The sequence below is a fragment of the Zea mays genome, chromosome 1, assembly GCF_902167145.1.
Source record: "Zea mays cultivar B73 chromosome 1, Zm-B73-REFERENCE-NAM-5.0, whole genome shotgun sequence".
NCBI lineage: Eukaryota > Viridiplantae > Streptophyta > Magnoliopsida > Poales > Poaceae > Zea > Zea mays.
This window is the reverse complement of record NC_050096.1, coordinates 210,297,174-210,321,380: the sequence shown is the minus strand read 5'-3', so window position 1 is coordinate 210,321,380 and position 24,207 is coordinate 210,297,174. Positions and strand designations below refer to the sequence as shown.

The window sequence follows — 24,207 nt, the reverse complement described above, 5'->3', positions numbered from 1 at the left end:
AGCCTTCGCAACTCTTCGCTACCATGCACCTCTGCATGCAGCGATACAAGAACAAGCGAGGGAAAGGAGGAGGCACAACTGCCGCCGATGAGGCGCTCTGGATCCCGAGTTTAATTTTGTTTTAGTTGTTAGCAAATAATTTGTGAGTTATTAATGTCGATGATAATATATGTATTGCACGTTTTTATTTAATCGTTTTGCGTTAATATTTTATCAAATATTTACATGTCGTCACAATGCACAGACATGCACCTCCCACACCCAGATTCTTCACACCATCATAGAGGACATCGATCTTCCCTCGTTGGCAAGCATCTCAAACCGTTGTCGTGACTCCATATGCGTATGCAGGCAGCGTAGCAAGAACATATGAGGGAGAGGAGGGCAAGAATAGACGAAGGAGAGGAGGCATCGCGACTGACGGTGCACAATAATTTGTGTGATATTAAGGTCAACTAGTACAAATGCTCGTGAGTTGCGCCGGTACATAAATATTCGATGAAATATTAGCATATAACGATTACATAAAAACATGCAATACATATATGATCATCGATCTTAATGTCTTACAAACTATTGCCAACAACCAATACAAAACTAACCGGAACGCATATGGGACGACAACGGCGAGGAGGAAGCACTCATAGTGGCATTGTTAGTTACACATGAAAGAGGTAAAGCTTATTTGGTTGTTAGACGAGATATAGGTGTGAGCCACGAGTTGCTCATTTTCGTGTAGTTGTGTGTTAATATTTTATCGAATATTTATCAACGGGCTAGTTCTACATGCTACCTGGTTGAAGTGTTCTGGGTACCAAAATCACGCAATTCCATGACTTGACTACTTCATTTCCATATCCAGACCGAGATCGCAAAAATGAACTGTCAAAGCATAGCTATTAGGAAATTTACGACTGTGAAGTTTCCTAAAATATTTGCCTAGAACAAAGATTTTTATGCACTGAAAATATAGCTTGCGCAAATATCAATCCATGCATGGGAGCTGACAAACATGACGTTGCAGCCATATATCACAGTACCACACGACACTATGCCCTTCCCAGCAAACATAAAAAATTATTCAGTTACTTATTACTGTAGTCATCACAACCAGGTCACCTGGATAGCGTTTATGTTTTGCTTACATAGTGAATAGGCCTTGTTCAGACATAGTATAATAAAACTGCCACGACAGTACATAAAAGATGGATCTTTTACTTAAATAAAAAGAAACAAAAAGGCCTTACTCATATGTGATGGAACAGGAAACTTACAGAGGCTTACACAAAAACAGCAACTCTCCTTGAGGCTAGACACTAAGGAATCATCATATGATGCGAAGAGAAGGGGAGAAAATACTAGGAAGAAAGAAGAAAAAAAGAGAGAAACTATTCAAGAAACTATGCTTCCAAGGTTGGCAAAGACCTACCCTAGTGTGCATGCATGCTTTTGCCGATGTCTTGGGTTTCATCATCATCCATCTGCATATGCATTCCCGACATTTTGATCAGGAAGCGTATGGGTGAATTTTTGGTACAGTTCATTCACATCGATCAAGAGTTCCTAAGATAAACCACTCTGCTTAACTTCAACATGCTTCACAGGAATAGACGGATCACCCCCAGAAACCTTCTCAGTCAAATGGCTTACAGTCTTGGCCTCACCAAGCCGCACAGCCTCAGCAAAACTCTTGGTGATATGGCCCACGAGGTCACTGGGTGCAGTCAAGGGTTTCTTGGGCTCAATAACAATAGAACTGGGTAGATGTTGCTGATGCAGGCGTGCCTTATTTTCCTGCAGCGCTTTCTCACGCTCCTCGTAAAACTCAAAGTCGTCAAGGATTGATGCATCATCATCATGGTTCTTAAAGATCTTCAGCATCTCCATTCCTTGCTCTAGTTTCACCTACAATAAGCTCAGGTGTCACATCAAATAGACAATACATTTATACTGTGAGTGTATGAAAGTAAAATGAAAAGAAATGTGTGAGAATATTCACAGCTGGAACAAAAGCATGAATCATTGAATGTCAATGGCACGTCCTAATTAGTATTTGATAGTGATTTCCCATGAAAAAAACTAAGCTTATTTACAAGGACAAAATCAAATGCAAATTAAGCAAATGGAGATAGAGAAAGAAGTCTAATTACCTCCTGTGTATCTCTGCTGTTTGTTACAGGTTTATTGTCGTTGTTTTCAAGAATTATATGTCGGAAAAGATTATTGGGAACATCCTTCACTATGTGCCACTTCACAGGGAATTGACCAGTCCACTTATCTTGCTGCCAGTAATCCACACTTTTCTCAAAGTCCACTGGTCCAATCATCTCAGCAACACCACAGAATTGTGCACTGGCATTCACCTGTGTGTGGATAGTTCCAATTTTTAACACTAGCCAGGAATACTAAGTAACAGAAAATTGGGAATGACAAAGAATGGAGACGATGCTTTAATTACCGAAAATAACAGGAAAATGGGACAGTGCTCTCCTTTCTCCTTAGCTTCGCGATAGGCTGAGTCCAGTTTCTTGTTTCCATTTGTGGTGCTAGCCCAAACACCATATTTGACACTCTTGTGCACATTATCTTCGCTGTACGATTTTATGATGAAAAACCTCGCATTCGTGTACTCCATAACAAAGTCAGGCTTGTTGTATAACTCACGACCAACTCCTGTAGTAGGCACCTCATCCTTACTGTCAACCTCTGGTTGCTTCTTAGGCTTAGTTGCACGTGGACCCCGACTTTGCTCATTAAGAAAGTCAAGAGGACCATTGCAGCTGCAAATAAGTGCATTGCCCCTTCCCCTCCTGCGCCCTTTCTCGGTTGAGATCAAACTTCTACCATTAAGGCCAAAGCTGGTGACGGATCCCCCATAATTACTGGCCTGTGGGAACATTCCACCATGAGAAAAACCCCTTCCATAGGAGTCAGTTGTGGATCTCAAACCATAGAAGGGCTTCTGGTGAGGTGATGACTGAAATTGGGGGAGAAACAGATAAATATAAATAGGCAGATCTACAAGTGAACAAATTCAGTTATTTATGAAACTGTGAATTGTTGGAAACTGCGCCGGAGAGACAACCCTGCAGGTTGCCGGCGAGTTCCTGCTACCCAGGTAAGTTCTTCAGGTATGAGAGGAACTTCCCAGGGACTCACACGCACACAATTTAGAGAGGAACAGAGCAGATTTGGTGGCGTCCTATTGACTGCCTTTTCTTAGCCTCTAAGGCCATATATTTATAGACTTTCATAAGGAAACAAACTAGCTATTACAAGGTAATAATCCGGACTGCTATCAGTCCTGATCTTGCTGATTGGATCCGTCCATATAAGACTGATCCACTACCATACTAGCTATTTCCTAAAACAGAATAGGTAAACTAGCACCAATCAAGGATTACTTTCCTAACAATCTCCTCCTAAGCCTTGTGGTGCAATTTGTCTACATCCACCAGTCCGACCTTAGAGCGCAACTCTTGAAATTTGGTCTTCCCAAGCGGTTTCGTCAGGAAGTCCCCAAGCTGTTCTTCGCTCCTGATGAAGCCCACTTTGATCTGCCCATTCTCAGCACACTCCCGAACAAAATGATACTTCACTTCTATGTGCTTGCTCTGACCATGTAGCACTGGGTTCTTGATGAGAGCAATGGCTGATTTGTTGTCCACCTTGAGCATTGGAGCTTTCCTTGCTCCTCCTTGCACTTCGGCCAGTACCCTTGCTAACCATAATGCCTGACAAGCTGCATTGGCAGCAGCTATGTATTCTGCTTCACAGGTTGACTGAGCCACCACCTTTTGCTTCATCGAAGTCCAAGTAACTGGACTATTGTTCAGGAAGAAGACCACTCCAGTCGTGCTCTTCCTGCTATCAATATCCCCGGCATAATCACTATCACTGTACCCAATCAGCCCAGCCTCCTTTCTTCTCTTCCTGCCAAACCACAGACCCCAACTCTTGGTCCCTTTCACATACCTCAGGATGTGCTTTACAGCCATCATGTGATCTTTGTGTGGTTCTTCCAGAAACCGGCTGACATAACCCACAGCAAAAGCAAGGTCAGGTCGAGTGTTGACCAAGTACCTTAAACTTCCTACTATGCTTCGGTATACAGTGGCATCCACCAGGGGTTCAGTACTTAGTTTGCTCAGCTTCAACCGTGTCTCCATGGGAGTCTGACACGGATTGCATTCTTTCATACCATTCCTCTCCAGAATTTGTGCTGCATAGGCTCCTTGGCTGAGAGATATTCCCCTCTTGCTCTGCCTTACTTCAATGCCTAGATAATACTTCAGTAAACCTAGATCTGTCATCTTGAAAACAGCTGCCATCTCTTTCTTGAATAGCTTGATGTCCTCACAATTGGTTCCAGTGATTATCAAATCATCCACATATACTCCAACCACCAACTGTGATTTGCTGTTTCTCCTGAGATAAATAGCAGGCTCTGAACTGCTCTTCTTGAAGCTAAGAGACTTCATTGTTTTGTCCAACTTTTCATTCCAGGCTCGAGGTGCTTGGTGTAGCCCATATAGTGCCTTCTTCAGTCTGAGCACCTTGTGCTCTCTGCCAGTGACCACAAAACCTGCTGGCTGCTGCACATACACTTCTTCACACAAATCACCATTCAAGAATGCTGATTTCACGTCCATATGATGCACTTCCCAACCCTCATGTGCTGCAAGTGCAATAAGCAACCTCACTGAATCAAGCCTGGCTACTGGAGCAAATACCTCATCATAGTCAATACCATGCTGCTGTGCATATCCCTTCACCACCAGCCGTGCCTTGTGTTTGGATACTGCACCTTGCTCATCTCTTTTCACCTTATACACCCATTTGAGACCAATTGCCTTGCGTCCTGGAGGAAGATCTGCAAGTGTCCAGGTCTGGTTATCTTCAATTGACTTCATCTCCTCCATCATTGCTTTCCTCCAGCTCGGACTCCTTTCTGCTTCACCAAAAGAGACCGGTTCATCGGCACTTACTGCATGTAACTCCTCATCTAACAGCCTCCTTGTTGCATAACCAGGTGGAGTTTTGGATTCCAGTAGGCCATCTACCTTGCGGAATCTAAGTGGATCATCTTCTGCTCTATAGGCATCTAGATATTCATCAATATTTCCCTCCGGTGGTGAAGCAAACTCCACTTCCTGCATTTCATCCTCCTCTTCCGAAGTGTGCTCTGTATCGGCATGAGGAGTTAAAGGGGACAGACCACCAGCAGTTTCAGATTCGCCAGTAGCTTGCTCATCTTCAGTTTCACCAGCAGTTTGCTCATCTCCCGATTCTTCACCAGCCTCTTCTACCTCTGGACGTGTTTGCTTCCCGATGGCATACTCCATCGTAAACACATCCTGGTCTTCATTTACTGGGTCGGTGTTGCCGTGGGTTTCCCAGTCCCACTGGGCCTGCTCGTCGAAGATGACGTCCCTTGAGACATGGACGCGCTCGGTGACGGGGTCGTAGGCGCGGTACGCCTTCGTGCCTTCTTCATAGCCGATGAAGATCATCTTCTTTCCTCGATCTTCCAGCTTCTTCAGATGAGGTACGGTGTTGCGGACGTAGACGATGCAGCCGAACGTCTTGAGGTGGTGCACGGCTGGCTTCTTGCCGTGCCACGCCTCAAATGGAGTCATCCCATCTACACTCTTGGTTGGGCACCTGTTCAAGACATACACAGCAGTTTTTACCGCCTCTCCCCAAAACCAGCCAGGGAGTTTCTTCGCCTTGAGCATGCTCCTTGCTGCTGCTACAACAGTCCCATTACGGCGCTCCACCACGCCATTCTGCTGAGGACTGTACGGCGCAGTGTGTTGTCGGTGAACACCACCAGCCGCACAATACTCCGCGAACTCACCCGAGGTGAATTCTCCACCTCGATCAGTCCGGAGTGCCTTCAGCTTGAGTCCAGACTCTCCTTCAGCTTGCATCTGAATTCTTTTCACAGCATCAGCAGCTTGATCCTTCGACGAGATGGCAGCCATCCACATATATCTGCTCAGATCATCCACCAACAATAAGAAGTATTTGTTACCTCTTGGAGTCATTGGTGTAATGGGACCGCAGAGATCACCGTGCACCAACTCCAGACGCTGCTTTGCCCGGTACTCCGCCTGCGCCGGGAAGGAAGTGCGTTTTTGCTTGCCTGCCTGGCAGGCCTCGCACACTCTTTCAACTTGTCCGAGCTTGGGCAAGCCTCGGACTAACTCTTCCTTCTCCAGCTTCCGTAGTGCAGCCATATTGACATGGCCGAACCTCTCATGCCACCGCCAGGCTACTTCCTCTTCACGCCCACGCACTGCTAAGCACACAGGCTGCTGTATCTTCAGATGGAGAAGGTACAGCCTGTTTTCAGCCCGCACAATTCTTGCCAGCAATCTTCTATCGGGTTCCCGAATACGCATCACCCCATCATCAACATGGATCTTGTACTTCGCTTCATCAAGTTGTCCAATACTAATGATGTTCGTCGTCAGTCGGGGAATGAAATAAGCCCCAACGAACGACCGGATCTCGCCATTCTTGCACACAAACTTGATGGTTCCTCGTCCCTCAATCCGAGCCACCGAATTGTCACCAAACCGGACAGTGCCCAGCACTTCTGTGTCTAGATCAGTGAAGACAGCCCTGGATCCAGACATATGGTTTGTGGCTCCAGTGTCCAGGATCCAGGTTCCCTCCTCCAGTTTCTCCTCTTCTTGACGTTGCAGAAACACCTTCTCCTCCCTGATCTCTAGATGAGAACCAGACATTTTGCAGCATGTTTGAAGTTCTGAGGAGGATTTTACCGGGAACGTTCTTGCGACAAGAAGTGTAGCCTCCTCTTCTTCTTGGACAGCATGTGCTTGCTCCTTCTTGTGCTTTGATGGACACTCGCGCGCCCAGTGTCCCATCTTCCCACACCTTCTGCACTCATCACCGGTGGTCCTTCCAGATGATGGCCCACCTGGTGAGCGCCCTCCTCGGCCACGACCGCGGCCACGGCCACGACCACGGCCACGATATCCTCCACCATGGCGCCCTGCTCCTCCACTGGAACTGCTGCCAGGGTGGTGCTCGACCTCCTTCTTGCGTCGGGCATTCCATTCCTCCTCCGTGAGGTAGAGTCGACCACTGTGTTGCAGTGATCCTGGGGCCTCCTCGAAGGCGTCCTCCGCTGCCCTCAGTCTCCCCACCATGTCAGACACAGAGAGGGTCGACAGATCGAGGAGAGTGGTGATGGAGAGGACGATTTGCTTGAACCGCGGCGGAACGCTGCGAGCAATCTTCTCCACAATCTTCTCCTCTTCAACGCCAGCACCAAGGGTGGAGAGTTCCGCTGCCATGCCGTTCAGGCGCAGCGCGAAATCTTCGACGGACTCACCGTCGTTGAACGTCGCCAAGTCGAACTTCCTCCGCAGCAGTACGGCAGCAGTTTTCTTCATGCGATCATCGCCGACCCGCAGGTCTGCAATGGTCTTCCACGCCTCCTTTGCCGTCAGCTTGTCGGCAATCGAAGACACCAACTCTGGTGGCACCGCGCTGCACAGAGCGTCGAGTGCCATCATTTCTTCATGAATATCTGCTCCTCCATGCTCGATGACATCCCACAGCATCCTCGCCCTCAGCTTCACCTTCATCAGGAGCGCCCAGTCCGAGTAATTGGTCTTGGTGAGTATGGGGTATCCACTCCCTGCACTCACCTCACGGATTACTCGCTGGACCACTGCTCCATCTTTGGAGGTGTCGTCGCTGGACTTCCTGAATGCCGCACTGCTATCCACAGTCTTCCCTGACGACATCTTGCTCCTCCTTGGCTCCGATACCACTTGTTGGAAACTGCGCCGGAGAGACAACCCTGCAGGTTGCCGGCGAGTTCCTGCTACCCAGGTAAGTTCTTCAGGTATGAGAGGAACTTCCCAGGGACTCACACGCACACAATTTAGAGAGGAACAGAGCAGATTTGGTGGCGTCCTATTGACTGCCTTTTCTTAGCCTCTAAGGCCATATATTTATAGACTTTCATAAGGAAACAAACTAGCTATTACAAGGTAATAATCCGGACTGCTATCAGTCCTGATCTTGCTGATTGGATCCGTCCATATAAGACTGATCCACTACCATACTAGCTATTTCCTAAAACAGAATAGGTAAACTAGCACCAATCAAGGATTACTTTCCTAACATGAATTCCTGTCTTTTAGGCTTGTTTTTCTTTTCAGTCTTTCTGGCATATAATATGCGTCAGCATAAAACAGCAAATCAGAATTCCAGCTAAATGGTGGGTCATTCCCTAAACCCGTGACAGACAGATGCAGACGCATGCTTGCAGAGCAGAGTTTAAATCACATCTAGTGGCAGCAGTTAAATCTGAATTTAAACATCAACTCAGACATATTAGGCAACGAATCAAAAGGGCAAAAGACATTAGCTATATACACTAAAGCGTAGAGTTTACATTGTTCTTCTTGGATAAAGTTCAGCTACATTTTTTTTCTGAAGTGAAAGACTACCTACCCCGAAACTCCCAACAGAAATGGTAACTTGTGCAAAGAGCTGTATTCATGATTTCTTAAGTACTATTTGAGAGAAGAGAAACGTAGGGTTAGCAATGTGAAAGGAATACCATTCTTGAAGCCATTGGAAAGTTGTTTTGGTCATAGGACCCTGGAACACCCCTAGAAGGTTGAGGTGAAGCTGCAGGTGATGGAAATGACCCAGTTCCTTCTGAAGATCTGAACCATTCTGAGAGACATCACCAAAAGGCATAAAGTTAAAATGCTGCCTATAGCATAAGACCTAAATGAACTGAATAAATCACAAAGTTAGATAATAACCAGGTCTTGGGCCAAACAGGAAGCTGTTTGGACTCAGGGTATCAGCGATAAAAGCTCCTTGTGTTGGGTCAATCGGCATTATTGTATCACCCTGTGATATTGGAGTAGGAGAGCTTAAATATTGCATGTCAGGTGGTACTGACTGCTGGTAGTAAGGAGCCGAGAAGAACTGCTGAGGGGAGTAGAGCTGACCACCTCCACTAACAGCATTTGGTACAGGTGTTGCAATAGGAGAATAATATGGGTCGTAACCATAGCCACCATGGAACATCAATGAGGGGTCCTCATTGTATACAACCTTCAAGAAAAAGACAAGTTTAGAGGAGTGACCTATGGCATATTTATGACAGAGGAAAACTTTTTCTACTTACTGGTGGACCCACTTCCAATCCTTCAACACTCATGTAGGGAGGATATGTATCCCATGCTTGTGTAGGGTTTTCAGAACCGGAGCCTGCCCATAGAGAGGGAAACTATGCTAAGGATGCAACAAGAACTTTCATCAATCAAGATGAAAGCTGCGAAATCTACAATATATTAAAGAAAACAAAATAAGTGGGTTCTGTGTCCACCCCACAAAAACTGATTTTACATTGATATATATTATATTTCTACACATAAATCATAGGTAACTTCATAAAGAAATATGTTAAGAGCACCACCTAATAGATAGTATAAAACTTTTGATATCATTTCTCCTTTATGTTCCCATGGGCTATAATTGCATGAGATCAACTATATAGGACAATGCATAAGTTCATGTTCTGTAATAAAAACTGGACAAGGAATGCAAAGTGAGAAGAGATATTCAGACATGTAGGCTGACCTTGGTAATAGAATGGTTGTGCCTGAGAAGCATAAAAGTTGTGTGCACCATTATGGCCCCCATCCATGTTAGATGTGCCAGCTTGGGTTTGGCCTTCACTTGGTAGATTGAAAGCATTTGAATCAACTAAAATCGGGGGCACAGTTGCTTTCTCATCCTTACTGGCAACAGGCTGAGGTAGATGGTTGATACAATAGACAAACAGAGTAAACAAAGTGAAAAAAAAAGGATAAAAACAGTAATACAGTAATGAGTGATGAGTGATGACCAGCTCCTTCGGCTTCTCAGCAAGACCTATCGTTTGTTCACCATTGGCTACTGGCTCCTGCTTATCCATAGAGCCTGAAATAATAAGGTTCGAACAAAATCATGTCAGGCTTCAACAAATAAGGCTATCCAATTGTATGTGATAAGCTGAGTGCCATATATTATATTATTATGAAGTATATAAGCTAAACTTTCACGGACGGCCTTAAATAGCAAAGAAGGATAGTTGCTTCCCTAACATTTTGCATCAAAATACCATGCGATCACATCTCCCAGTACATGGCATGCACAATCTATTGAATTGTAAAAGAGTATGTTGATCATTGATAAAAGCACACGCGGGGAGTTGCAATAAGCAGTGCTCGAAATTCTCATACTCGTTGCATGTACTTGGCCTCTTACTCTGATCGACAAGGTAAAGGCGCATCTTACAGGTTTAACATGCATCAGTCTATTCAGTGAAAACAATACCACATCTTAGGGAATGTAAAGCTCACATGACATTGACAGACATCCTAGTATTCTACCACAGCCCTCTACGCTAGCACGATCTGCACAAACCATCAGCATGACGTACAGTCAAGGTATGACTAATTGCACGCGAAGCCCGTTCCGTTCAGGCATTGAAAACTATGTACCGCCCGACCGAATGGACTTTGCGTTGCTACAGGAAGTACATACATGTGATAATTTCTATGTGACAATGACAACAACACCGTACCAACCGATTAAATGTGATGTCGATGCGCATAAACTTGTGCACACGAACCAAGAGAACCTACCGAGAAGGACTCGCAATGCGTTAAGCTGAAGCTCGGGCGATTCCGCCAGATCTTCGCTGCCAGAAACAGCAGCGTCCACCATGCGGAGCAAGAAGCCTGATCAACTCAATTTGAGACCCCCTGGTTCTAAGCTCAATACATCTCGGATCGCATAATTGACACGCACGGGGGACGGGGGCAAGGGCAATGGAATCGAATCGGCGACAAACCGGTCGGGTCGGGATAATAATAATTTGAATTTGACGGCTCTCCGATCAATTCATAGCAGCAGAGTGTGCAGATCAAAATCCCTTACCGGCGGCGAGGCAATAGAATGAATCAAGGAGTATGGGCTGCAGGGAGAGACCTCCGCTCCAGCGAGCGGCGAGGGCGAGCCTACGATAGAAGGAAGAGGATCTGTGGAAGGACGCCCGAGTCGGCGCACAGGCCGGCGGATCTGGCGATCGGATCGGGCTCCCACACCTTTTTTATGTGAATCGTGATTTGATGAGAGCGATTAGAGATGTCATGGGTATCAAACTCAAAGGCTTTTACCAATACGAAGTCGCGTACGATGGGATTTCTCTATCCGCAACCCGTAGACGGGTACGCATACATGTTACTCATGAGTAAAATATATCTGTATCAATATTACTATAACCATATAATAGAGCCTATCTTAGCTAAAATAAAATCTTTCTGTAGCTATCATTTGTCTAGATACCAAGTTATGTAATCATATAAGTTGTTATATGTGAAGTTGAAGTTGTTTTGTATGTTTATTTAATATTTTGATTTATTAGTATATTGGAATTTTTAACTTTCCTAGCAGGTACGGGTTACCCGACGGGTAAAAATACCCGCGCGCGTACGAATATGGGTAAGATTTTATACCCGCGAACATATATGGGTAACCTGGTGGATAGAATTTTTTTTATGAATACGGCTATAGAATGGTACTACCCGACGGATACGTATTTGTTGGCATCCATAAGAGGGATACAGGACCAGGACCTTGTTGGTGGCCCGATGGCTGCTTTTCCTTTTTCTCTCGGATTCGAGTCTAGCAGAAAAAATGTTAGGAGTTGAAAAAAAATAGCGAAACTACTGTGTTTGTTTTTTTATTACTAGTATAATGACTGATATATAACTTATTTATTAATATTATGTTAGAGCATCTCCAACAATACCTCATATTAAAATATAAGGCTCAATCTAGAAAAAACAGTTCCAACATTAACTCATTTTACAAAAAAAAATTGTTAAAAAATATAGGGCACCTCTTGATGTGCTACAAATATACTACACCTTGTTGGGCTGCCCTATCTATTGCAGTGGACCTAGTTGGCGAGGCCACAACAGCCACGTCCTCCCCATGCCCTATGGCCCGTGTGCCTTCTTCCAATCATAAAGCGCCACATGTCTTTGTTACTCATATGAGGCTTCATTGTTGGAGCTTAACTATTTGTTGCTGCTCTAAATCCTCTAAAATATAATGGTTTTAATTGGTGTCTATATGATGACTTTATGGTGCAAAATGTTGATTGTGTGCATTTGGGTGTCATATGCATCACGATTTGATACTTGACACAATGCACACCACGGATGCTAAGATGTAACGCTTCGTACATAGCCTGAGTATGTGCAATTTAGCATTTGAAGCCAAAGTTGAGATTTCCATGTAAAAACATATTCAGGGGAGCATTCTATAGCTTAGAATTCAAAATTGTGTTTTAATTTCAAATATTGTGTAAGCTTTAATTGTGTTGCCATCAGTCACCAAAAAGGAGAGATTCAAAGCTCCTTTATGGGTTTTGGTGGTTTGCATGGTGAAAGAAACAGTGACGCCTAAGAGAGGGTGAATTAGGACTTCTAAAACTTTCACTAAACTAGGCCACTAATAAATCCCTAGAGCAAAACCTATGCAAATAAACAAACTAGAATGTGTAGACTAGGTTTTGTCTAAGTGTTGCTATCTCTACCGCAAAGGCTAAGTTTCAATCTACACTATATAAGTATGAATACAAGATTGAAACTTAAATGCTTAATATAAATGCGGAAACTTAAAGAGCAAGATAGAGATGCAAACTCTCGTGGATGACGCCGGTATTTTTATCAAGGTATCCGGAACCACGCAAGGTCCCGACTAATCCTCGTTGGTGCCCCTACACAAAGGGAAGCCCACGCGAGGGCAAGCACCTCGGTCGAGTAACTTCGTAGAGAGTCGCGGGCCTACTCCACGCGCAAGTGGTGCTCCGCTTCCGGCTCCTCTCGAACGCTCCCCGCCGTCTCCACTATCGAGCTTCCGACTGAAAACGTCGCGGACCTCGTTCCCTCCGGTACACGGTGGCGGCCGTGACACAAACGCGGTTGTCACGGTCTCGCAAGACTCTCGCCCCACTCGGTACAATAATTGCTCACGCAAGAGCCGAGGGGTTGCTGGTTTATCTAAACTCACTCAACTAACTAGGATTCACCTAGAGCAAGTGCTAAAGCGATCTAACTAACCTAAGCACTTCGCAAAGCACCTACGCTAATCACCGAGTGATTCTATTAAGCACTTGGGTGTAAGAGCACTTGGGAATGTATACTATATGCCTTGGTATGTCTCTTGGGCTCTGTAGCATCCCAAAAATTCAAATCCTGAAATTTTCTCAAACTCGCTCTAAATTCAAAATGAATTTCAAATTTCATTTCAAAATGTTTGTTTGCGAGTTGATATCAGCAAATAAAATATAGTGGTCTATATCCTCTCCAAAATCCTCATCAAAATATCCTACAAATATTTCCCCAATGATCCCCCTCAAATTGTTTCCAGAAATACTGCTCAGATATTTCCCTAGTGATCCCCTTCAAGTTCTTTCCAAAAATATTGTCCAAATATTCCACTGATATATCTTCAAGTATTTTCCTCTTGAGAAATACCTTCAGAATCATTTTTCAAGTCCCTATAAATATTTTCTTCATAACTTTTCTCATGCTCATACGTATATGTATGCCTCCAGTGTCATACGGTGAGCTCTACAAGCAAATCTCACTTATACAAGACAAATACATGCTAACCTCCCACTAATCATCTCATCCTCCCACTAATCCTCTCATCCCTCCCCCTAATCCCCCCACCATGGCTATAAATAGAGGGGCAAGGGCCTCCTCTCATCCCACCCCAAGCCATTTCATGGCAACTCTCTTCCCCCCCCACACACACCCACTCCATGTTCCACACAAGCACACACTAGCACAAGGACCGTTCGATCGTTCTTCGATCGTTCGTCCCCTGTTCTTAGTTTGTTCGATCGTTCGTCCGATCGTTCATGGTTCGTTCGTCCGTTCATCCGATCGTTCGATCGTTCGTCCGTTCGTTCGTCCAAATAATCTTTTTCTTACCGTTATGCTGTCGAAATTCCGATCGTTCATTCGTTCGATCATTCGATCGTTCATCGTTCGTTCAAAGTTCCTATTCATCGTTCATCGTTCGTTCATAGTCCCTATTCATCGTTCTTCCAGATAATCTTTGTCCTGCCGTTATGCTGCCGAAATTCCGATCGTTCGTTCGTCCGATCATTCGATCGTTCGTCCGTTCGTTCATCCAAATAATCTTTTTCCTATCGTTATGCTGCCGAAATTCCGATCGTTCGTTCGTTCGATCATTCGATCGTTCATCGTTCGTTCATAGTTCCTATTCATCGTTCATCGTTCGTTCATGGTCCCTATTCATCGTTCTTCCAGATAATCTTTGTCCTGCCGTTATGCTGCCGAAATTCCGATCGTTCGTTCGTCCGATCATTCGATCGTTCGTCCGTTCGTTCATAGTTCCTATTCATCGTTCATCATTCGTTCATAGTTCCTATTCATCGTTCATCGTTCGTTATTACGACTATTCACCATCACTATTCACCGTTACTATTCATCATTACTATTCACTGACACTATTCACCATCGTTACTATTCGGTGTTACTATTCATCTTCGTTACTACTCATCGATGATATCTAGTAACTTTTTCGTCGTCGCTATTCATCGTTACTATTCATCATTACTATTCATCGATTAGCCGATCACCCTAAATTTCAACTACTCATACATCATGCTGTCCAGTCCACCTAAGACCAGCCAGACCCATATTCCAGTCATACGAACTCCGGTGACTGTGATTTTCCTTCCAGTAGGGAACTTCCAATCTGGTCACCCATCCCAGGTTTCTCCAAGTTGAGCACGCTTAACTTTGAGATTCCTTTGAACCAGGCTTCCAAACTCAGATTCCAATAATTCTTGTTTCTAAATTCTTATCAAACTATTCCCTATCCAACCATGTCATCCCTTAAGCATGGTCCATATTCCAGAAAACCCCCAAAATACTTTTGTCCCATATTCTGCCTATAACTCTCTTGTTCATACTAAGTCAGACGATTCATTCGTCACTATTCTCACCAACAGTGAACTTCACTGTGCTACACCACCTACACTCTGCTATAAATACACCTAGCTACCCTCTCCCTCTCCACACACACTCAACACCCTCAGCCAAGGCAAACACCCCACCCACTCAGTTACTCCGCTCTGCCGGCTACACGCATAGTGTCGCTTCGCCTCCAGTCCACCCTCCTGGTAAGCACCTCCGCTCCACCACCAGTGATATCACAACACCACATGACACAGATTCTACTCAAGACTCTACCCATCCATATATCGCTATTCTGGCCACTATACTAAATATTTGTTGGTATACTTGCTTGTTTGTATGTTTGCTTGTTCATGTTGCATAGTTATCGGAGCGTTCGTGCCGTCTCGTGGAGGCCAGATCCGCAAGTCTACGTTAGGCGGTGGAGCCAGAAGCCAGTTCCGCGAGCTCCCCTTCCCCTTCGCTGAATAAGCATGGCAAGCTCACTGGATCCCTTTGATGCATAAATTACCCATGATTTTTCAATCACAACCCTCAGCCTGTTATTTTATGCATGATATGATTTTGAGACAAGTTATTATGGCCACCCAGCCACTTGCCGCAATCAATCCATGATATATATGTTCCAAATGATTTGAGAACAGGTGTGAGTTTTCAAAAGAAAATGCTTTTCAAAATGTGTGTGATGAAGGGTTTTCACCCTTATCACCTTGTGAGTGGGATAATCAGGGACTCCCTGGTTTAGGGGAGGGCCTAAGGTGTTGGCTCAGCTGGTTTAGGCGTGAGCAGAAGGATTGTCCCCTCATATAAGGACCGGTTTGTCATCTTCACTACCTGTACTCTTTAATAGTACAACCACTCGAGACTATGTGGGCAGTCACTCAATCTGAACTCGTACGGTCCAACCCCAGGGTTATGAAGGCTGGGGAGCACCGGGAGGATAAGAAGGGGGAAAATTTTGTCCGGTTTGGACATGGTGGTGGCCTGACTCCTTCCGAATAACCGTTAAGGTTAGGACGTGCGGGGAAATAAAGAGAGTCGGATTCGTGTCTCATTGGCCATGGGATCACAGAGCCGAACTAGTGGGTAAAGTGTACACCTCTGCGCAGAGTTTGAAAACCTATTCGAATAGTCTGTGTCCACAGGAATGGACGAGTCTGGTATGGTATGACAATTAATGTTTTGTTTTCCAAAAAAAAGAGAGATGGTTTTGAGAAAAGTGGTTTTTAAAAGGTTCGGCGGTTGAGCCGTGAGCTATGGTGGACGGGAAGTCCAGTGGCTGTTTTTGAAAATGAAAACCAGTGGGAACTGCTGAGATACCTGGATGGTTTAGTCCAGGGGATTTTGTTATAATACTGAAAAACTTCCTGCTCCTTTTGGAGAGGATGCGCTTTGCAAAAATACAAAATGTTTTTCAAAACAACTCTGCATAAAATATTGTTGTTTCTGCAAAATATCCTGAGCTCCACATATTCCATGCATTATATCTGATTTCCCCATTCCGCGGGTGAAGGTGGGCTGCTGAGTACGTTTGTACTCACCCTTGCTTATTTGTTGTTTTTCAGAAAAAGGAGATCGAGTAAGAGTTACGACTGTTCCCAACCTTGTCTGTGGCTGTTGGACCGCTGAATTGCTTCACTGCGTATATCGGGCTGCTTTAGCCCCACTCTGATGATATGTCCCGAGTTGTGGACCAACTCTTAAAGTTGTTCGCCACCTTTATAGGTTTGTCTCGTTTAAGCAGTTCTGGAATCATCTGATGTATAAATGTGTTTACTAGCCTCCTGGGACTAGTAATTGTATCACATTTGAGTCCCAGAGGATCGAGACGCTTCAGGCTCCCACACTTGAGAATGGCCGGTTGGGGTGGTATTTATAGCCCCCAACCCCAATTCTAGCCGTTGGACATAAAGCAGCAGCTTTCTGTCGTCGGGCGCATCGGACAGTCCGGTGCACCACCAGACAGGCACTATGCAGTGTCCGGTGCACGCCACGGCAGCCGATCGTTGGCGTCTGTAGCAATCGACCGTTGGATCCGACCATTACCTGACTGTCCGGTGCACACCGGACAGTCCGGTGCTACAGCCCGAGGGCGCCTGTCCGCGACCCCTCTGCGCAGACTGTTCGGTTGTCCCACCAGACAGTCCGGTGCGCACTGGACAGGTATTGTTCACTGTCTGGTGCGCCACCAGGCGCTGGCTGACAGCCCTCTTCTAGGGTTTCTTCGCTGATTCCTTTTGGGCTTCTTTTGTTCTTGAGTCTTGGACTTCTATGCATCTTTTAATGACTTCTTTTGAGGTGTTGCATCCTCATTTCCTAAGTCCAATCCTCTTCGCATCCTATGAACTACAATTATAAACACTAGCAAACATATTAGTCCACAGATTATGTTAATCATCAACCACCAAAACTCATTAAGCCAAATGGCCCGGGGTCCATTTTCCTTACACATGGCAACCTAATTAAAGGACTAGCATGTGTTGCTAAGTGTTCAAAATAGGTGTTTAGTGCAAAGCTCATAAGGTTCAACATATAAGATAAAGTGTGATGTCCAAAGGCTGAGACGGCTATGAATAATGGACATCACAAGCTAAGTGAAGGATGGACATTGAATAAGTGAGAATCAATGTGCATGACTTGGAGTCAATTGATCGAACCAAGGACAGATGCATGAGATCTTCGAGGTACTAGAGCAAGGGAGAAGGTCAAGGTGACTAAGGTACCTAAAGACAAGGTGAAGGAGAGACTATATAGAAGTCAAGGTTGATTAGTTGAGGAAGATCATGGTGCATTGAGGATTGCTACATAAGGACGTGACTTGGAACCATTGAGGTAATTCTTATGGTTTAGGGTTCAAATCACAAGGCTCAAGATCATAGCTCAAGGAGTTAGACATGGTCGCAAGAAATAGGAGAAGTATCAAAGTCAGAACCTAGAAGGGACCCAAAAGAGCTAAGTTCACTTTGACTTTTCATTTGGGTCATTCTTGTGTTTGGAAATGTTATATGTGGCCATTGCATGGTGTTGTAACTCTAGGACAACTTTAGGGATCAAGTTGTGGCAACTTGATGCTTTGGAGTCCAATCACGACCTCAAACGGGCCAAAAGGTGCAAAACGATGAAAAGGTTAAGTATGCAAGGTTTGAGTGTTTAACTATGTTGCATACACCTTTTACTATGCATATGGCGCTTTGGTTTGCTCTCTAATGTTGTTTCTAGATAAAGTGTCATTCGGCGGCTCTGTTTGAGGATAAACAGAAAAGCTAGAGAAAGATTAGGAAAGAGGTAAGTTCCTGAGACTTAGTCAATTAGATTACTCTTTAATTATGTGTGTCTAAGTCACAAGAAAGTCCTCAAAAGAGTTGAAGTCAATTGGAGAAATAATGTAGGAAAGGAAACTTAGGAGCTATTGTATGTGCGCACCGGGCCTTCAACAGGACTGGCCCGGTGGCGCACCAGACCTCCAACAGGAACTATACTGCCTCAGAATCTTTGGTTAAAACCCTCCGGACCGTGAATAATGTTCGATCCGATGGTGCACCAGACCTCGGCCAACGTTTACTTTGTAGGCACGCTAGCTCAGCCCAACGGATAGCTGATGTGGCCTGATCCAGTGGTGCACCGGACCGGTATGGTGACCACCAGAAGGGGAAGGCACCCAATCAGAATCTCGGACTAGGGGCGCATGGATAGGGGTGGGCATTTTTTACCATAAACCAAAAACTGAATCGAATCGTACTGAACCGAACCAAAATTTTGGTTTTCGGTAGTTTCGTTCAGTTTTGGTTTTTTATCTAAGAAGGTCAGTTTTCGATGTCGTAATCGGTTTTCACCGTGTACCAAATCGAAATACCAAAAAAATGAATACCAAACTTTATCAATTCTAAAATTTGACTGTTCGATTCTGTCAACTAAATGTGTGATGCAATTAAATTGTTATTCACTTATTTATATGTGAAGTATGATGTATATCCAAATATTTATACCTATATAATTTTTACTTTTTAAAATTATGTGTAATTTATCATGTAAACTTATTGTATGTGTTGTCTTGAGTATAAGTTTGGTATTTGGTTTTACCAAAAAAACCGAAGTAAAAAACCAAAACCGAACTTCTCGGTTTTACACTTTCTAAAAAACCGATCGATTTCTAATATCTGAAAAAACAAAGTTTTTTAAAACTGAAAAACAAACTGAAGTTTCAAAAAAACCAAATGCCTAGCCCTACGTATGGACCTGGTCCGGTGGCGCATCAGACCAGTCCGGTGCCCCGCAGCAGGTAATTTTTAGCAAGTTTTGAGAAAGGGAATGGTCAACAGTTATGGAGCCTTTTGGGGCTATAAAAGGATCCCCTAGGCGTGCTCTTTCAGTACACAACTTGACTCAAGTGAATACCAAGTAGCACACATCATGTAGAAACATTCTTGTCGTGGTTTACGAAACCGGGGGTAAGATTTTTGTTCGACAGGGGTGTTAGCGCGGACTCACTCCGAATGGTGAGCTACGAGAGGCTCGAGGGTGGATCTGCGGCGAGTTGGTTATACTGGTTTAGGCTGGAGCCCTAGTCCAGTGTAGTGCTGACAATAGTATTGCTTGGGACATGTTACAGTCGGTGCTAGTGTGAAGTTGTAGAGATATCAGATGATGTTTGGATGGCGGTTGTCTTTCCCTTTTATAGACCAAGGGTAGATGTTACAATGAGGACTAGTATTCTACTGGGGGAGTTTGGCCTCCCGCTTCTGGGCCGCACAGTCACTATGGCCTCATCTGTTGGATCGTGCTTCTAGACCTCGTAGCCCCTATGGAGTCGTTTGCCGAGGCGTGCGTTGTGGTACCTCTAGTATGGCATCATATCCCGTCCGCCTTCCAATGGGTTCCTGTAGCTACTCTGATTTAGATGTGGCAGTGTTTGGTGGATTCTATTGACTTAGCTCATGGCGTGGCTTAGGGAAGTCTTCAGTACAACTTCATCTTCTGTCATATCCTTAGCGTCACCTTTCATCATGCATAGGTGTATGCCTGGTATGGCGTATTTCCTCATTCCCTCCGGCGTATCAATCACTGTAGAGACTCCGATGATGAGGTCGCTACAGTAAGGGTCGTTCGGCTCCATCGGTCAGCAGGGATACGTATCTGGCGTCGTGCTTGATAAAGTCCCCTAGGTACCGCTTCCATAGTCCGGGTGTGGCTCGGTGATGTCCCATCATGTCGACGTGCCTTGATAGTACTAGGTCAGCTCTTCCTGAGAGCCGGCTATCGTCTTGCTGAGTTGCTCGACGGGCAGGTTGGTCGGTAGCCACATCTCGCTGGGTTGGTGGGCAGCCTCTCCCCAATGGGTCGATAGTCCCACCTCACTGGGTTGCTCGGCGGACAGGTTGCACGGCAGTCCCGCCTTGCTGGGTTGCTCGGCGGGCAGGTTGCTTGGCAGCCCCGCCGCGCTGGGTTGCTCGACAGACATTTGTCCGGTGGGCCGGTCGGCTTGGCGGACCGTCCCTAGGTGGCTTTTTGGACCTTCCCACCGAGCTGTTTGGCGGGTGGGCCATCCGGTTAGTGGGTCGCCTTCGGGAGGTCTTGGGGCCTTCTTTGGGTACCTTGTTCCTAGGTACCCAACAACTTTGTACTCCATGTCTTGTGTATTTCTCTCTAGATCAGTGTTGGCGCAGTTATAAGCCAAAAGAGAGAGGAGAGGTTGTGAGACCCTGTTTGGTTTTGGTAATTGATTGACAACTTATATGGACTAATAAGTGTTTATGTTGAGATACACAGGTGATTAGTCCACAGGTACACTAGTGTGAGTTATTTTAGCCATGGTGGTGATGTGGCTTGGTGATATGGAGATGCTCAACTAGTGTGATAAAGGAGCTCATTGCATATGAAGACATGACATGGTGTCATGTGGCTATATGGAGAAGATCAAGAGATATGGCTTGGTTTTGATGGACCGAGTGGCTAGTGTGAAGGGCAAGTCAAAGGCTCATGTGTGAGGGACCGCGTGGCGGTGAAGCAAGAGCAAGGACTTAGCACCGATGGACATAAAGCAACGGTGAAGATCAAGCTATGTTGAGATTGATGAACCAAGAAGGCCATGTGATAACATGGAGTGGATCATATCATTATAGAATTATCAAGACATGTGTTGATCTGGGCTTTTGATCAAGTGGCTTGATGATGATGGTGGAGGAACTTCATGCTATGGACAAATGGTAAAAGGTATCATGGTTGGCTACACTTATGGATGCGCATTGTTCATCATTTAAGGAGATGGAATTGAATGCTCAAGGCAAAGGTATAACAATAGGTTTTTGTTTTACCGGTCAAAAGGTGCTTAGAGGTTGATAATTGACCGGGTTAGTAGGCTAGATAGCCGTACTATCAAGAGGGGTCAATTATCTTACTTGACACGTCTTTAGTGCCTCATTGCTCATATAGTTGGTGCATTTGCATGAGGGCTAACAACGCTTTGGTTCGTGAAAGAAACTTATTCAAAAGCGATTTCTTGAATGTGGGCTGAATTGAGGTACCGCGGACCGTCCGGGCCAGCATGGCGGACTGTCTGCAGGTCTAACTTGAGATGATGGGCAGAAACGCGGAGTTTCTGTGTTTCGTGAAGTTTTTGTACTGCGGACCGTCTGGTCCCAGGTGGCGGACCGTCTGTAGTTGAAGGACTGGTGTTTGGACAGAATTCAAGTAGTTCTGTTTTGGTTTTATTTTTTGAACTGCGGACCGTCCGGGGCCTGAGTGCGGACCGTCCACAGTACAAATATTTTGTATTGCGGACCGTCCAGGGTCCAGGTGCGGACCGTCCACAGTACAAATATTTTGTATTGCGGACCGTCCGGGGTCCAGGTGCGGACCGTCCACAGTACAAATTTCAGCAAATGAGCAGAGTCAGCAAAACATCGTTTTGGCTCAGTTTTATGTATCGCGGACTGTCCGGCCTTGAGGGGCAGACCGTCCGCAAGTCATTTTTGAATGCTCTGACATTTTTATAACCGTTTATAGCCGTTGGGATTCTTGTTCGGACAGTCCGGGCTTGTATTGCAGACCGTCCGCATGTGCGCAGAAAAGGGGCAATTGGCCCATAACGGCTAGTTTTGGAGAGGGGGCTATATATACTTGTGTTGCCCGGGTTGAAAGTGTGTAGGAGGCTAGTTGGAACACTTGTGAGCATATTGGAGCCTTTCCTCTCCCTCTCTCTCACTCATATTGGTTGGGATTGCATTCTAGTGAGATTGAGAGCCATCTAGTGCATTGCATCAAGTTGTTGATCTTTGAGGCACTAGGGAGATCATCAAGTGAGGTCGTTGGCTTGTTACTCTTGGAGGTTGCCGCCTCCTAGACGGCTTGGTGGTGGTTCCCCGTGAGCTCTTCAAAGGAGATTGTGAAGAGGCCGCGGTGGTGATTGTGAGAGGCGTTGTGCTTGCCTCGCCGGAGCGGTGAAAAGCAACTCTAGTGGAATCGAGGTTTGAGGGTTCATTGACCAATCCGGCTCAAGAGATCAAGTGGAGACTTGATAGAGGAGCGGTTGGGAGCTTTGAATCTACCTCAACGTGGACTAGGGGTGACCGGCAAGTCATCGACACCACGGAAAAAAAAATCATTGTGCCACGTGTCATCATCTTCCCGTTGGTTTGCAACTTTCCTCACTAGCTTGTATTTACTTGTTCATATACTTATGCTAGTAAGTATTTGTTGCTCGTGTATGCTCTTGTATATCTAGTCATACCTATAACAAAATAGTTGCTCACTTGTTGTTAGCTTGTGTAGCTAATCTATTTTACTTAGCTTGTGTAGCTAAGTAGTTGTTTCTCTCTAGTAGTGATTGTGCTTTGTGCTCTTTGCTTACTAGTATGTTTAGGAGCTATCGTTGTGCTTAGAATTACATTTGCATAATTTGTATGTCGTTGCTAACTAGATTTGTATGGGAGAGCTCTTTCACTATCTTGGCACCTTAGTTGTTTCAATTAGAATCTTTTGTCAGGTGTTTGTAATAGTTAGAGGAGTGTAGTCTTGGCTAAACCAAAATAGTTTTAATTCTGTATTTATTTGTGTTAGCCATTGTAATTAGTTTTAGAAAGGACTATTCACCCCCCTCTAGTCCGCCATCTCGACCCTACAAGTGGTATCGGAGCCTGGTTCTCTCATTTGGTGGTCTTAACCGACCCGAGAGTAAGCTGGATGGCGACTAAAGGGCTAGAGGTTACTTGTGAACCACATATTTTTGATGGCACACATTTTGCACAGTGGAAAACTTGCATGAGCCATTATTTTCATACAATTGATGTAAAATTGTGGTGGATCATAAGTGTAGGCTTTTATGAACCTTTTGATGAGAACACAAAAGATCTCACCCAAGCCAAAAAGAAATGCTTACATCTTGAACACCGAGCTACTAACATTTTATATCAATGGATAAGTGATAAGGTGTTTAAGGAAATTATGTATATGGAGACCGCTCATGATATTTGGACATATCTTGATAACATATATGGGAGGATCTCTAGCGAGAATGTTGAGCACATCCACAACACGGTGGTTGTGAAAGATTGCTCCACCTCATGGTCAAGTGATGATGATGAAAGACACACCACAAGTTCACTTGATAATAATGATTGTGTTGGCTCTAACTCAAGTAATGCAAATGATGGTTCTATCTCAAGCATACTTGATGATTATGGTGATTGTTCATGCTCGGACAATGATATCGCTACTACAAGCCCATCCATTACATCACATTGCTTCATTCATATTCATATGATGAGCTTGTTGGTATACTTGCAAGCATGAACATTGCTTTAGAAATTGAGAAAGATAAAACAAGAAACTTGGAAAATGAAAACTCATTTCTAAAGTATTCATGTGAACAACAAAAGCATCTACTTTATGTTGTTACTTGTTCACATGAGGAGCTAAAATTGAGTCATGAGGAACTTAGTGTTGCTCATGAAAATTTGATACAAGAGCATGCTTTTCTCACTAACGAGTTTTCTAGTAAAGAAAATAAAACTAGTGATAATTCATCCCATGAATTATATGATCAATTGAAAAATGTTGCTAATCCATGTGATGAAGACAAGAAGCATGTATCCACCTCTTGTGATGATTTATTAGCTATGCCATGTTCTTCAAGTAT

General features: G+C 44.7%; 1 protein-coding gene across 4 annotated transcripts; it reads right to left on the bottom strand.

Annotated features, from left to right (window-relative positions):
• Positions 1-1,066: 1,066 nt before the first annotated feature.
• Positions 1,067-11,293, bottom strand: LOC100502368 (evolutionarily conserved C-terminal region 5). 4 transcript variants are annotated; one of them, XM_035960155.1, is made up of 10 exons: positions 10,695-11,293; positions 9,914-9,987; positions 9,646-9,817; positions 9,191-9,273; positions 9,015-9,117; positions 8,820-8,910; positions 8,609-8,727; positions 2,459-2,977; positions 2,151-2,363; positions 1,067-1,905 (listed from the first exon to the last, which is right to left on the bottom strand). In XM_035960155.1, exons 5-10 carry the CDS (start codon positions 9,081-9,083, stop codon positions 1,564-1,566), a joined length of 1,353 nt encoding a protein of 450 aa, XP_035816048.1. In that variant the 5' UTR covers positions 9,084-9,117; positions 9,191-9,273; positions 9,646-9,817; positions 9,914-9,987; positions 10,695-11,293; the 3' UTR covers positions 1,067-1,563. The 4 variants fall into 4 exon arrangements, with proteins under 4 accessions (XP_035816048.1, XP_008647675.1, XP_008647677.1 ...); NM_001196846.1 differs by having other exon boundaries at positions 1,322-1,905; positions 10,990-11,081; XM_008649453.3 differs by having other exon boundaries at positions 8,820-9,117; positions 10,695-11,274.
• Between the last annotated feature and the right edge of the window lie 12,914 nt (positions 11,294-24,207).